Source organism: Narcine bancroftii, chromosome 2 (genome assembly GCF_036971445.1).
Source record: "Narcine bancroftii isolate sNarBan1 chromosome 2, sNarBan1.hap1, whole genome shotgun sequence".
Classification (NCBI taxonomy): Eukaryota; Metazoa; Chordata; class Chondrichthyes; order Torpediniformes; family Narcinidae; genus Narcine; species Narcine bancroftii.
Genome location: NC_091470.1, coordinates 371,397,354 through 371,409,062, shown reverse-complemented (window position 1 = coordinate 371,409,062; position 11,709 = coordinate 371,397,354). Strand labels below are relative to the sequence as shown.

Below are 11,709 nucleotides of genomic sequence, written 5' to 3'. Positions count from 1 at the left end.
CAGTAGTACAAATTGCTGATAAAGTGCTTCATTATCCAATCCCTTCATTCCAGAAATCATTCTTATGTATCTTCTCTGTATCCTCTCTAATGCCAGCCCAATCTTCCTTAAATAAGGACCCCAAAACTGTACTCCATCCTCCAAGTGAGATCTCACCTGTGCCGCACCACAGTGTGCCTTGTTCCGAGAAAGAGCATTTACTTAAGGCCATTCTTGTGTCATGTAAAACATTCAATACTCAAGGAATTTCCATCAAATAAAATAAACACTGGTAAGATTTAAATTCTAGTTTAATGAAACAACAGTGCAACACTAAGATTATTATTTGGCTCTGTACATTTTTTTTGACGAATAGTGCTGAGAATATCTTTGATCAAAGAATAGACTAGAGAAGAACTGGACATTTGCACAGAAGCCAGTGAGTCCATGCCTTCCTTGTAGAGCAATCCTACCAGTCTCACAGCCCCACTCTTTCCTGTAGACCTGCAAGTTATTCTCTCTTCACTGCCTGTCCACCTCCCTTCTGAAGACCCTGCAGGCAGTGAGCCCCAGGCCATCACCTCCACACGCTCCTCACATCTTTTACCCAAAACTTTAAACATGCCAGTATCAAATTAACATTTCAACGTTGAAATTTATTTACTTTGGCATCAATAATTAAGTTTGAGGCAGAAAATATAACCATCAGTAAGAGATGATGAGGGAACAGTTCCATCCTTTGTCATGAATGCCAAAACCATAAATATATTCTTTACTCTCATGGTTCCATCATCAGCTCCTAATGAGTTAAAAGGCTCCAGTAAGTTAAAATTACACAAAATTATTTTAATTAAAATAAATAAATAATAAAAATGATGCACAATAAACCCAAGTATGGCTTGTTAGGTTTTTTATGCACATCTTTATAATCATTCATCACAACTCTCCCTGGTGAAAAGCGAAACCTTTTCCAGTTCACGCTGTACACTGAAATACTCCGTGAGATTGCCCATCTTCAACTCTCTACACTTGCTTGTCTTGACCGAAGACATCTGATCAGCCGATTGTCTCTGGTGAGGTCTGCTGGCAGGTCTTTTTCCTGAAATGCAGTGCACATCATAATTTCCACTCCACGTACACCGGCCTAATCAGCAACAATGAGTTGCACTACAGAGTCTCAACGTGGACAAGACAGAGGAGATGATCATGGACTTTGGGAGGACCAAGAATGACCACCCTCTCTACACATCAACAACTCTGAAGTAGAGAGAATGCAGAGCATCAAGTTCCTTAAGAAGTGACCTATTCTGGACACAAAACATCACACTTGTCAGGAAGGCGCCACAGCGACAACACTTCCTGAGAAGCTTGAGGCATGCACAGCTACTGGCCACCATCCTGTCAACTTTCTATAGGAGCTATCGAGAGCGTCCTAACTGGCTGCATCACACTGTGGTATTGTTGCTGGAGAGCATAGGGCAGGAGGTCAATCTACAGGACCATTAAAACGGCAGAGACGATCGTAGAGGTCTCCCTGCCCCCAAATCAATGGAATTTACCAGGATTGTTGCTCGCAAAATCAGGGAGGTCCACAGAACCATAGAATGTTACAGCACAGAAACAAGCTCCTTTGGCCCTTCTAATCTGTGTCACTTAGTCCCACTGATCTGCACCCAGTCCAAAGCTTTCCAATCCATATAATTCTCCAAATTCTTCTTATATGTTAAAATTGAGCCTGCATTCACTTCAGCTGGCAGCTCGTCCACACTCCCAACACTCTGTGTGAAGAAGTTCCCCCTAAACTTTTCCCCTTTCACCCTTAACCCATATCCTCTGGTTTGTATCTCACTGACCTGCAATGGTAAAAGTCGACCTACATTTACTCTATTCTATCCCCCTCATAATTTTGAATACCTCTATTAAATCTCCCCTCATTCTTCTATGCTCCAGGGAATAAAGTCCTAACCTGTTTAACCTTTCCCTGTAACTCAGTACCTGAAGTCTGGGCAACATCCTGGTAAATCTTCTTTGCCCTCTTTCTATCTTATTGATATCTTTTCTGTAGCTTGGTGACCAAAACTGAACACAATTCACCAAATTTGGCCTCACCAATGTCTTGTACAACTTTACCGTAACATCCCAACTTGTGTACTCAATTCTTTGATTTATGAAGGCCAAGATGCCAAAAGTTCTCTTTACAACCCTGTCCACCTGTGATGCCACTTTCAGGGAATTATGTATCTGTATTCCCAGATCCCTCGGTTCTACCCCACTCCTCAGTGCCCGACCATTTACCATGTACGTCCTTTCTTGGTTTGTCCTTCCAAAATGCAACACCCCACACTTGTCTGCATTAAATTCCATCTGCCATTTTTTAGCCCATTTTTCCAGCTGGTCCAGATCCCTCTGCAGCTTTGAAAACCTTCTTCACTGCCCACAGCGTCTCCAATCTTAGTGTCACCTGCAAACTTGCTGATCCAATTTATCACATTATCATCCAGATCAGTGTTCCATCACTGATTCCGGAGGCCCCACTAGACACAGGGGTCCAGTCTGAGAAGCATCATCCACCACTACTCTCCTGTCCAGCCATTGTCGAATCCAGTTCATTACTTCACTATGAATACTTAGTGTCTGAACCTTCCTGACTAACATCCCATGTGGGACCTTGTCAAAGGCCTTACTGAAGTCCATGTAGACAATATCCAGAGCCTTTCCTTTGTCAACTTTCCTGGTAACCTCCTCGAAAAAACGAGACAAGACCCTTACCAACCAGCACACAGCATCTTCCAGCAATTCCCGTCAGGAAAGAGATACAAGTGTATCAGATCCAGAAGAAACAGTTTCTTCCCTCCCGCAGTGAGAATGCTGAATGATTGATTACTATTTATTAATTATTTTTATATATATATACACACACACATATACTGTATGTAGTGTGTATATGTATCGGTTGTCTGTAGGTATCTTATTCCTGTACGAGTTTTGAATTATTCTGCACTGTGGAACGGAGAATGCTGTTTAGTCGTATTGTACTAATGTATGGGGTGTCTAGGAAGGTTAGCACCTCTAGTGGTGGGGGGAAGGGGAAGCCTGTTGTGCCCTTTTCGGGCAGCTCGTCCACCTTTGGTCCCCACCTGATGCTCAGCTCTCACCTGTGGCTCAAAGTAGATGTAGCACGTGCAGCAGTTACACCCTGGTAAACCATCTCGGCAGACAGGCTAAACCAAGTGAAGGTAGCCGATGGGGTCTTCAAACCTCGGTGAGTTAGGGGATCTGTCTATCCCAGTGTGTGGTCTGGCTCTGGCGGACTGAGTGGAAGAGACCAATTAATGGTCCAATGGTCAAGAACGCAGGTCCAGCAGGCGTTGTGGAGAGCTAAGAGCGTGACAAGACGCTTGGACGTCCTGGGCATCCAACGCAGCAAGAGAGGTCTCAAGTCGTAATGGTCAGTTGTGCCACTGGATCAAGGCTTCTTCAGCTGAGAGTGGGATCACCCCTGTCCATTTAAAACCCCATCACACAGTTTCTCTTGTGCAATTCAACAAGTCCTACTGTAATGGGGGAGTGATGAAGCAACAGGTGGAGATGACCACTGGCAGTTTAGTACAAACCTGCAAGTAGGTGGCCTTTGGACCAGTGGTCTCTGTACCCAGGGCAGCAGAAATGTCCAGCAGCATCCAGGGTGACTGGGCAATCCTTTTTAATGACAGCACTGTCCGTCCACCTTCGCATGAGGAAGGGGGTTAGAAAAGGTACCTCAAACATAACAGCATCTGGCTAGCTAACCGCAGCTGGCAGAACATCTCTTTAGCAGTCGACATACAAGAAAAATAAATCAAAGAAAACTCATTTTTGGAGCCTGGAATGTCTGCACCTTGCTGGATAGAGACAAAGTGGCAAGGCTGAAAAACAAACTTTGCCATTATCACATTGACATTGCTGCACTCAGTGAGACCAGGCTTGCAGTCGAGCGTTCATTACAGGAACCAGTGAGTGGATATACGTTCTTTTGGAAAGGAAAACCACAGACTGACAACAGGATCCACAGAGTAGGTTTGGCAATCAAAACTGCTCTGCTAAAGAATATCCCTACCCACTGGAATCAATGAAGGTATCATGAAGTTTTGCTTCCCTCTTATTAAGTCCCGGCACATGACTCTGCACCAACTCTCCTGAGTTCAGACGAAGACCAGGAAAATTTCTACAAGGACCTGGACTATTCGGAAAATCCCTGCCAGTGACAAACTCGTCATCTTGGGCGACTTCAGTGCTAGGGTGGGGTAAGATAGTGACAACTGGGACGGAGACCTTGGGAGACGGAGTGGGAAAACCAAACAAAAATGACCTGCTGCTTCTGAGTAAGTGAGCCGAGCACAACCTGTGCACCACTAACACAATGTTCAGACTGGCAGACAAGTGCAAAACAACTGGGACGCATCCTAGGTCCAAACACTGGCACCTACTTGACTATGTCATTGTACGCTGGTGTGACCTTCGAGACATCAGCATCACCCTGGCCATGTGAGGTGCTGAGTGTTGGATAGATCACAGGCTGGTTCGGTTGGTCCTCATCCTGCCCTCCAGCATCATAAACAATCAAAGACTGTAGAGTATCATTCAACATCAGCAGAATGAGATCCAGGTCAAGCCCAACGATTTCAAGATGACCTTTTAATGAAAAACTCTCCAGCAATTTACCGCAAGTGGGAACCTGTTCTGAAAAGTGGAAGCAGTTCAAAGATGTTGTCATGCAGACTGCAACAACTATACTTGGAACAAAAACCCGAGGGCATCAAGATTGGTTTGATGAAAACCATGAGACCATTTCACCAGGCCCTTAGGGCCAAGAACAAGGCCTGCGGAGACTGGCAAAATGACCTGTTATTTGTCTCAAAGAAAGACAAGTTTAAAGATCTGCAGTCCAAAGTCCAGGCAGAATTGCAAGAAATGAGGGAGAAGTGGTGGCAGAGAAAAGCTGAGCTGGTGGAACACAATGCAGATATGGGTGCCACCAGACAGTTTGTCAGCACCATAAAGTCAGTCTATGGTCCTTCTAAATCAGGATGCTCCCCCTTGCTGTCATCAGACAGGTCGAGCCTGATCAAAGACCAGGAAGGACTGAAAAACTGCTGGGCTAAATATTTTTCCAACCTATTCAATAGGCCGTCCACAGTTGATCCTGATGTCTGACAGCACATACCTCAACAGCCAGTCCTGGATGACGTAGACCTGTCACCCTCTACTGATGAGATCAATAAAGCAACCTTGCAGATGAATTCAAATAAAGCAACAGGGCAGGATGGTATTCTTGCGAGATCTACAAAGCTCTAAGCCCAAACACATTACAGGCATTCCAAAACATCCTGAAAGACATCTGGATCATAAAGGAGATGTCTGCCGACTTCCGCAATGCGCTCATCGAGGCTCTCTACAGAAATAAGGAAGGCAAATCAAACTGCGGAAACTACAGGGGTATCTCACTGCTGTCCATCACAGGCAAGATTTTCATCCACATCCTCCTGAACAGAGTTGTTACTGTCTCTGAAAGGAATATCCCAGAGGCACAGTCCAGCTTTCAGCCAGAATGGAGTACAGTGGACATGGTATTTGCCGTGAGACAAGTTCAGGAGAAGTGCATCGAGCAGAACGAGCCTCTGTCTTCATTGAACTGACAAAGGCATTTCACAATATAAACAGGGAGGCTGGCTGGATCATCGTGAGACGTTACGGATGCCCAAGGAAATTTGTAAAATTGATTCAATTGCTCCATGACGGAATGTCAGGACAGGTCCTCTGCAGTGGTGATATATCAGCTGCATTTGTCAGGGTGAAGCAGGGTTGTGTTCTAGCTCCAGTCTTGTTCAATCTGTTTTTCATTTGCATGTTGACACGTGCTGTCCAAGCTATGGAGGAGGGAGTGTACATCAAGTACCAACTGGACGACTCTCTCTTCGACCTTCGCTGCTTGAACGCATGGACGAAGTGCTTCTACACAGTTATTCAAGAAACTTCTTGCTGATGACTGTGCGCTCCTGGCGCACAAAGTGATCTAAAGCTAATTCTGAACAAATTCTCAGATGGGGCTACGCTCTTTGGCCTGACCACCAACCTGAACAAGACTGAAGTTCTCCATCAGTCTGTGCCAAACACCAACACCATAGAACCAAAACTCACTGTTGACGACACCCAGCTGACAAATGTAAACAGCTTCAAATACTTGGGGAGCATCATCTTGAGTAATTAGTCTTTGGGAAAAGAAATTGATTCCAGGATCAGCAAGGCCAACTAGGCTCTGGGGAGGCTGCGTACCAGAGTGCTCAATCGACACAATGTCCGCATCTCTGCAAAGCTTAAAGTTTACAGAGCTGTGGTCATCCCTTCTCTCCTATATGGATGTGAGACTTGGACTCTGTACTGACGTCACATCAAACAACTGGAGAAATTCTATATGCGCGCCCTCCGTTCCATCCTTGGCATCCATTGGCAAGACCATGTCTCCAACCTGGAGGTCTTGGATCACATGAAGACCACCAGCATTGAGTCCTTGATCATCAGAGCCCAGATGCGGTGGGTGGGTCACGTCATCAGAACGGAAGACCACCGAGTGCCCTGCCAGCTGCTCTATAGTGAACTGAGATCGGAAGGAGACCTCAAAGTCAACCACACAAGTGCTATAAAGACTCTGTGAAAGAAACCCTCTGCTATTGATGCATCCAGCCAAGAGAACCAGAAGGTGTGACTGCTTACAGATTCCATTGGCGAGCCCTGTGCGATGAAGCTGACACCAGTTTTGAAGATAGGCGCTGCCAAAAACTGATGGAAAACTGTGAATGGCGACACAAAGCAGCAGCCACAGTTATTACAAAAACGGACTTCCATTGTGCTAGACTCTGTGCTTCCAGACTGGGACAGCAAAGTCACCTTTGAGTCTACAGATGAACTGCACAACAATGTCTCTTCTTCAAACCGAAGGAATACCAATGATAACAATAACTGGTACAATCAGATGATGAACAAACCCATGAGTGGCACAGAGAAACACAAAAGCCAGACTCTGGAATTGAGCAAATTCTGAGCTCCTGGAGTGTCTCAGCAGGTCGTGCAGCATCCTGTAATGGTAATGGTCAGTCCACATTTCGGGGCGGGTCCCTTTAAGCTTCCTCCATAGTTTGCCCACAGGGGGCAGAGATAAGGCATATAGTCAGACTTTTCTCCCTTCCAGACTGGGGGAGTTTAAAACTAGTGAGCATAGATTTAAGGTGGGGAAGAGGTTTAGATGGGACTTGAGGGGCAGGTTTCTCCACAGAGGGTGGTGGGTTTGTGAAATGAGCTGCCAGAGGAAGTGGTGGAGGTGGGGGGATAATAAAAACATTTGGACAGGTCCATGGATAAGAATAGTTTAGATGTGGGACAAGAGGGTTGCAGAATCCAGGGGCATCAGTGGACTAGTGAAGAACACCAAAACTGGGAGAACACCCCCCCCCCGCCCCCCCGTTGAGAAGGAGAAGCAGAGGAGACGACCCTACAGGACAGTGACCATGGCAATGGATCAGTGAGGGGCTTAGTGGCTGAAGAACCCACATTGGCTGCAGGTGGTCAGTGATTTGTTGTCAAGGGACTCATGGAACTGGGATTAGTGAGGGCGAGGAGTTCCCGAAGGGCTTCGGGCGCTGAAGGTTTGGATCTGGAGCTCGGATTGTTGATGGATCAAACAGGGGTCTTTGCAGCTGCAGGAGTGCTGGAGGCAAATCCAAGGACATTCGGTGACCCCGAAGGAACTCTTTCGTTTCTCTTTCTTTCACTGTAAGGGGCGATGGGTGAACTAATGGCAACAATGCCTTACAGCTGGCAGAGGGAAATTTTGTGTAAAATTACATTTACTGTATATTAGATGACAATAAAGGAATCTTGAATCATTTCCTTCACTTGTTCCTTTGTCCATTTCCTGTCAATATTAATTAACCAAACAAGACCACCTCAGCAGCCCTAACCTTGGCCATTGTGCCATTGAATTTCTACATTCTGGTCTCTACAAAAACCCAGGGATACAAGGCAAAGGGAAGAGCTTCTCACCGTGTTCCTTACACTTGGATCTGCTCCAGATTCAACGAGTAGGGTCACTGTTCTCACACTCCCTCCTAACACGGCAGCATGGAGAGCTGTCATTCCATTCTGTAACAAGAAGATATTCACTGCATCTGGAGGGAAACCAGTGTACACATTCTAATGGTCAGTTCCATCTAGGTTCTAACCTGTGGGTTTAAATTCAAAATTTGATTGTACAAAACAAAGCTGGGGAAGCAGCACGGATCAGAAGCAATTGAGAAAATTATTTTGAAAAATAAATGAATGAAAAATTACAGTAAATCACCAATTTTATACCTGCATTTTTTAGCCATTTAATTTCTGCGATTTTTTTGCTGGTTGCTTGAGGCTGCCAGATGCATGAATTCAGAATAACATTGATGGAATTAGGTTATGGGAAAGTGTATTTCAACACTTTTGATACCACCCACATTCCCCAATCATTAGTTTTACATTTGATCCTTTGGAAACAAAAGTTGGGAAGAGTTCTCCAATCCCTCTTGGATGCGTGGCCTCGATCAAAGGAAAATAAACTATAGAAACTACCTCTCCTCAGGGCCTCCAATCATGTTTCAACAGGACCACCTAAACTCTAACGAGAAATCCAAGCAGGATACACCAGACCTCCCATATAGATTATGCTCTTTGTCCATCCCAGGGAAGGTGCTGAGAGCTGGAGGGTGGTTGAACCTGAAGTCGTGGTCGAGAGAGGGCAAACTTTTAAAAATTCTATCAGAAAGAGAAAGTGACTAGGGGTTGTTGAGAGAATGAAATGAGTAGTCCTTCAAGGCTCTATGTACATCCAGTCCATCCCAGCAGCCCACATCCCCCTGAGTTATATCCAAATCACAGCTCAAAGCCATTTGCTCTGACAGCCAAGTGCATTGGTCTTTGTTGCAAGGCAGATGGAGTAAGGAAAGGCCACTGACTTGAGATATTAATCATTTCCTTCTTCACAGCCCCATAGATGCTGCTTGACTTGTTGAGAGTTTCCAATGGTATCTGTTTTTATTTCAGATTCTCGACATTAATAGTCTGATTTTTTTTAAGGCTTAGTCGACATTGAAGATTTTTCTTCCTGAACATTTTTGGGTGTATTTTATGGGAGAAACACAGGATTCTGTTAACATCGTGGTTAAATGAAAAAAACACTTAATGGTAATGGTCAGTCCACATTTCGGGGCGGGTCCCTTTAAGCTTCCTCCATAGTTTGCCCACAGGGGGCAGAGATAAGGCATATAGTCAGACTTTTCTCCCTTCCAGACTGGGGGAGTTTAAAACTAGTGAGCATAGATTTAAGGTGGGGAAGAGGTTTAGATGGGACTTGAGGGGCAGGTTTCTCCACAGAGGGTGGTGGGTTTGTGAAATGAGCTGCCAGAGGAAGTGGTGGAGGTGGGGGGATAATAAAAACATTTGGACAGATCCATGGATAAGAATAGTTTAGATGTGGGCCAAGAGGGTTGCAGAATCCAGGGGCATCAGTGGACTAGTGAAGAACACCAAAACTGGGAGAACACCCCCCCTGCCCCCTCCACTCACTCACCGCCCTGCTCCCCGTTGAGAAGGAGAACATAATTAGGAGCAGGCCATTTGGCTCATCAAACCTGCTCTGCAATCCATAAGATCCTGATTCTTCTTCATATTCAGGGAGTCTCACCATGTTGAATTCTGGGGCTGCGGAAGGGGATGTTTTAAGATGAATGATTCAGCAGGTTGGGTTTGTACTATGAGAGTTTAAATTATCCCATTGAAACAAATAAGATATGTGAAAACAATGGTGCAGGAATGTTGAAATAAGGCTTGAAACACTCAGCAGGTCGGGCAGCATCTCTGGGAGAGAAACAGTTAACACTTCATGATGGGTACTAAGAAAAGGAGAAAAAGTGTGTAAAAGGATGCAGAGAAGATGGCAAAAGGAATTGGCAGGGAACCAAAGGCTACAGGATCTGAATCAGTTGGGAAGGTGTCCCAAGAAGAGGAAAATGGAATTTAACTAACAAGTGGGAGGTGTTTTACTTTGGGAAGTCAAACCTGGGCAGGAATTACCATGAGAAGGTGGTATCTGGCACCTTCCTGGGCAAAGTATAGAGTACAAATGTTTGGACCTCGTGATACAGCTGTCCAAGGCATTGGTGAGACCACACCAGGAGCACTGCATGTAGTTCTGGTCACCCAGCTACAGGAAGAATATCTATAAATTGGAAGAGGTTCAGCAGGATGTTGCCAGGAGGGGTTGGGTTATAGTGAGAGATTGGATAGACTGGGTCTTCCCTGAAGTGTAGGAGGCTGATGGGTGATCTTATAGAGGTTTATAAAATCACAAAAGCATGGATAAAGTGAATGCTCAGTTTTTTCCCCCTCCAGGGAGACAATTCTAGAACAGGAGGTCATGGGTTGAAGGTGAGATGGAGAGAATTAAGGTGGAACTGATGAGCAACTTTTTCCACTCAAAGGGTAGTCCGTATCTGGAATGAAACTGGAAGTGGGAACGATACATTCAAAAGACATTCAGACAGATATACAGAAAAGAAGGGTTTAGAAACATATGGACCAAATGCAGGCAAATTGGTCAGAATGGACATGTTGGGCTGAAGGGCCTGTTTCATGCTGTATGATTGTATATTAGGAAAAATGGAATATGTGTTGGGGTGGAACCTTGTTGAATGGGATAATGGGGCAGTTAGAATGGGATAATGGGGCAGTTAGAGGTTGATTCTGCTTCTATGTATGTTATATGTTGCCAACAGCAGTACTGTAGGAAGACGATATGTGAGAGAGCCAGTGTGGTGAAGATTGGACTGATCTTAGATTACAGGGGAGCGGAAGTTCACGGACACGGGCAGAAAGTTGAATTTCTGAACCATCCTTTGTCCCACGCCCACTTGGGGCACAGGCTCCAATTAACAAAGGGCTCATCAGCAATGCAGGAAACAGAAAGTCCAGAGACTTACATGCCAAGCATGAATAACGACTCTGAGAAAGTACTCCAGAAAAAGCTCATCGATTTACCACTTGGAACAGGAAATCGGTTTGAACAAGAGTTTTAAGGAGCGAAAGAACACAGGCATATTTCAAAAAGCTAAATGATAACTTCATGCTTATCTTTCTATGTTCGAGATGAGACAGTTTCTTAAATGAAATTTTACCTTTAGAATTCCCAGAGAAGGAGAAAATGTCAGTAATTCCCGAACAACTTCTGTAAACCCTTTATAGGCAGCTTTGAATAAAGGTGTTGAGCCGTCCTTAGAAAGAATAATAATTATCACCGAGGGAACACAATTTATTAACAGATACATCTTTTACTATCCAAGATGTTAATCTCTATGCATTCCTATAAAACATCCCAGATTAGAACAGAGAAAGGTGCAGCAAAAGGCCCTTCACTTTTCATTGCAACTCTTGCCCTTCGACTTTACACAGTTGGACAGCTCTTAGTCCACCAACCTCAATGGTCTCAGCAACCACCTCAAAACTACAAATGATATGAAGATAGTTGGAGGAGCAGGTAGTGTTGAGGAAGCAGGAAGGCTGCAGAAGGACTTAGATAAGGAGAATTGGAGAGAAGTGGCAAATGAAATACAATTTAGGAAAGTGTACAGTCATGCACTTGGTTTAGAAAAAATAAGAGATTCAAAGGGAGGT

At 44.8% G+C, this 11,709-nt stretch overlaps 1 protein-coding gene across 6 annotated transcripts in view; it reads right to left on the bottom strand.

Moving 5' to 3' along the window:
- Nucleotides 1-272: 272 nt before the first annotated feature.
- ankrd29 (ankyrin repeat domain 29) overlaps nucleotides 273-11,709 on the bottom strand; it is a 45,714-nt gene continuing 34,277 nt past the window's right edge. For 2 of the 6 annotated variants that reach the window (XM_069922604.1, XM_069922605.1), the window contains 3 exons: nucleotides 11,214-11,309; nucleotides 8,056-8,154; nucleotides 273-1,078 (listed from right to left, as the gene is read on the bottom strand). In XM_069922604.1, coding sequence (XP_069778705.1) covers nucleotides 995-1,078; nucleotides 8,056-8,154; nucleotides 11,214-11,309 — 279 coding nt within the window. In that variant the 3' untranslated portion in view covers nucleotides 273-994. Of the gene's footprint in view, nucleotides 1,079-8,054; nucleotides 8,235-9,610; nucleotides 9,742-11,213; nucleotides 11,310-11,709 lie in introns of those variants that run through there. The other 4 variants (XR_011352599.1, XM_069922608.1, XM_069922607.1 and 1 more) reach the window with 4 other exon arrangements.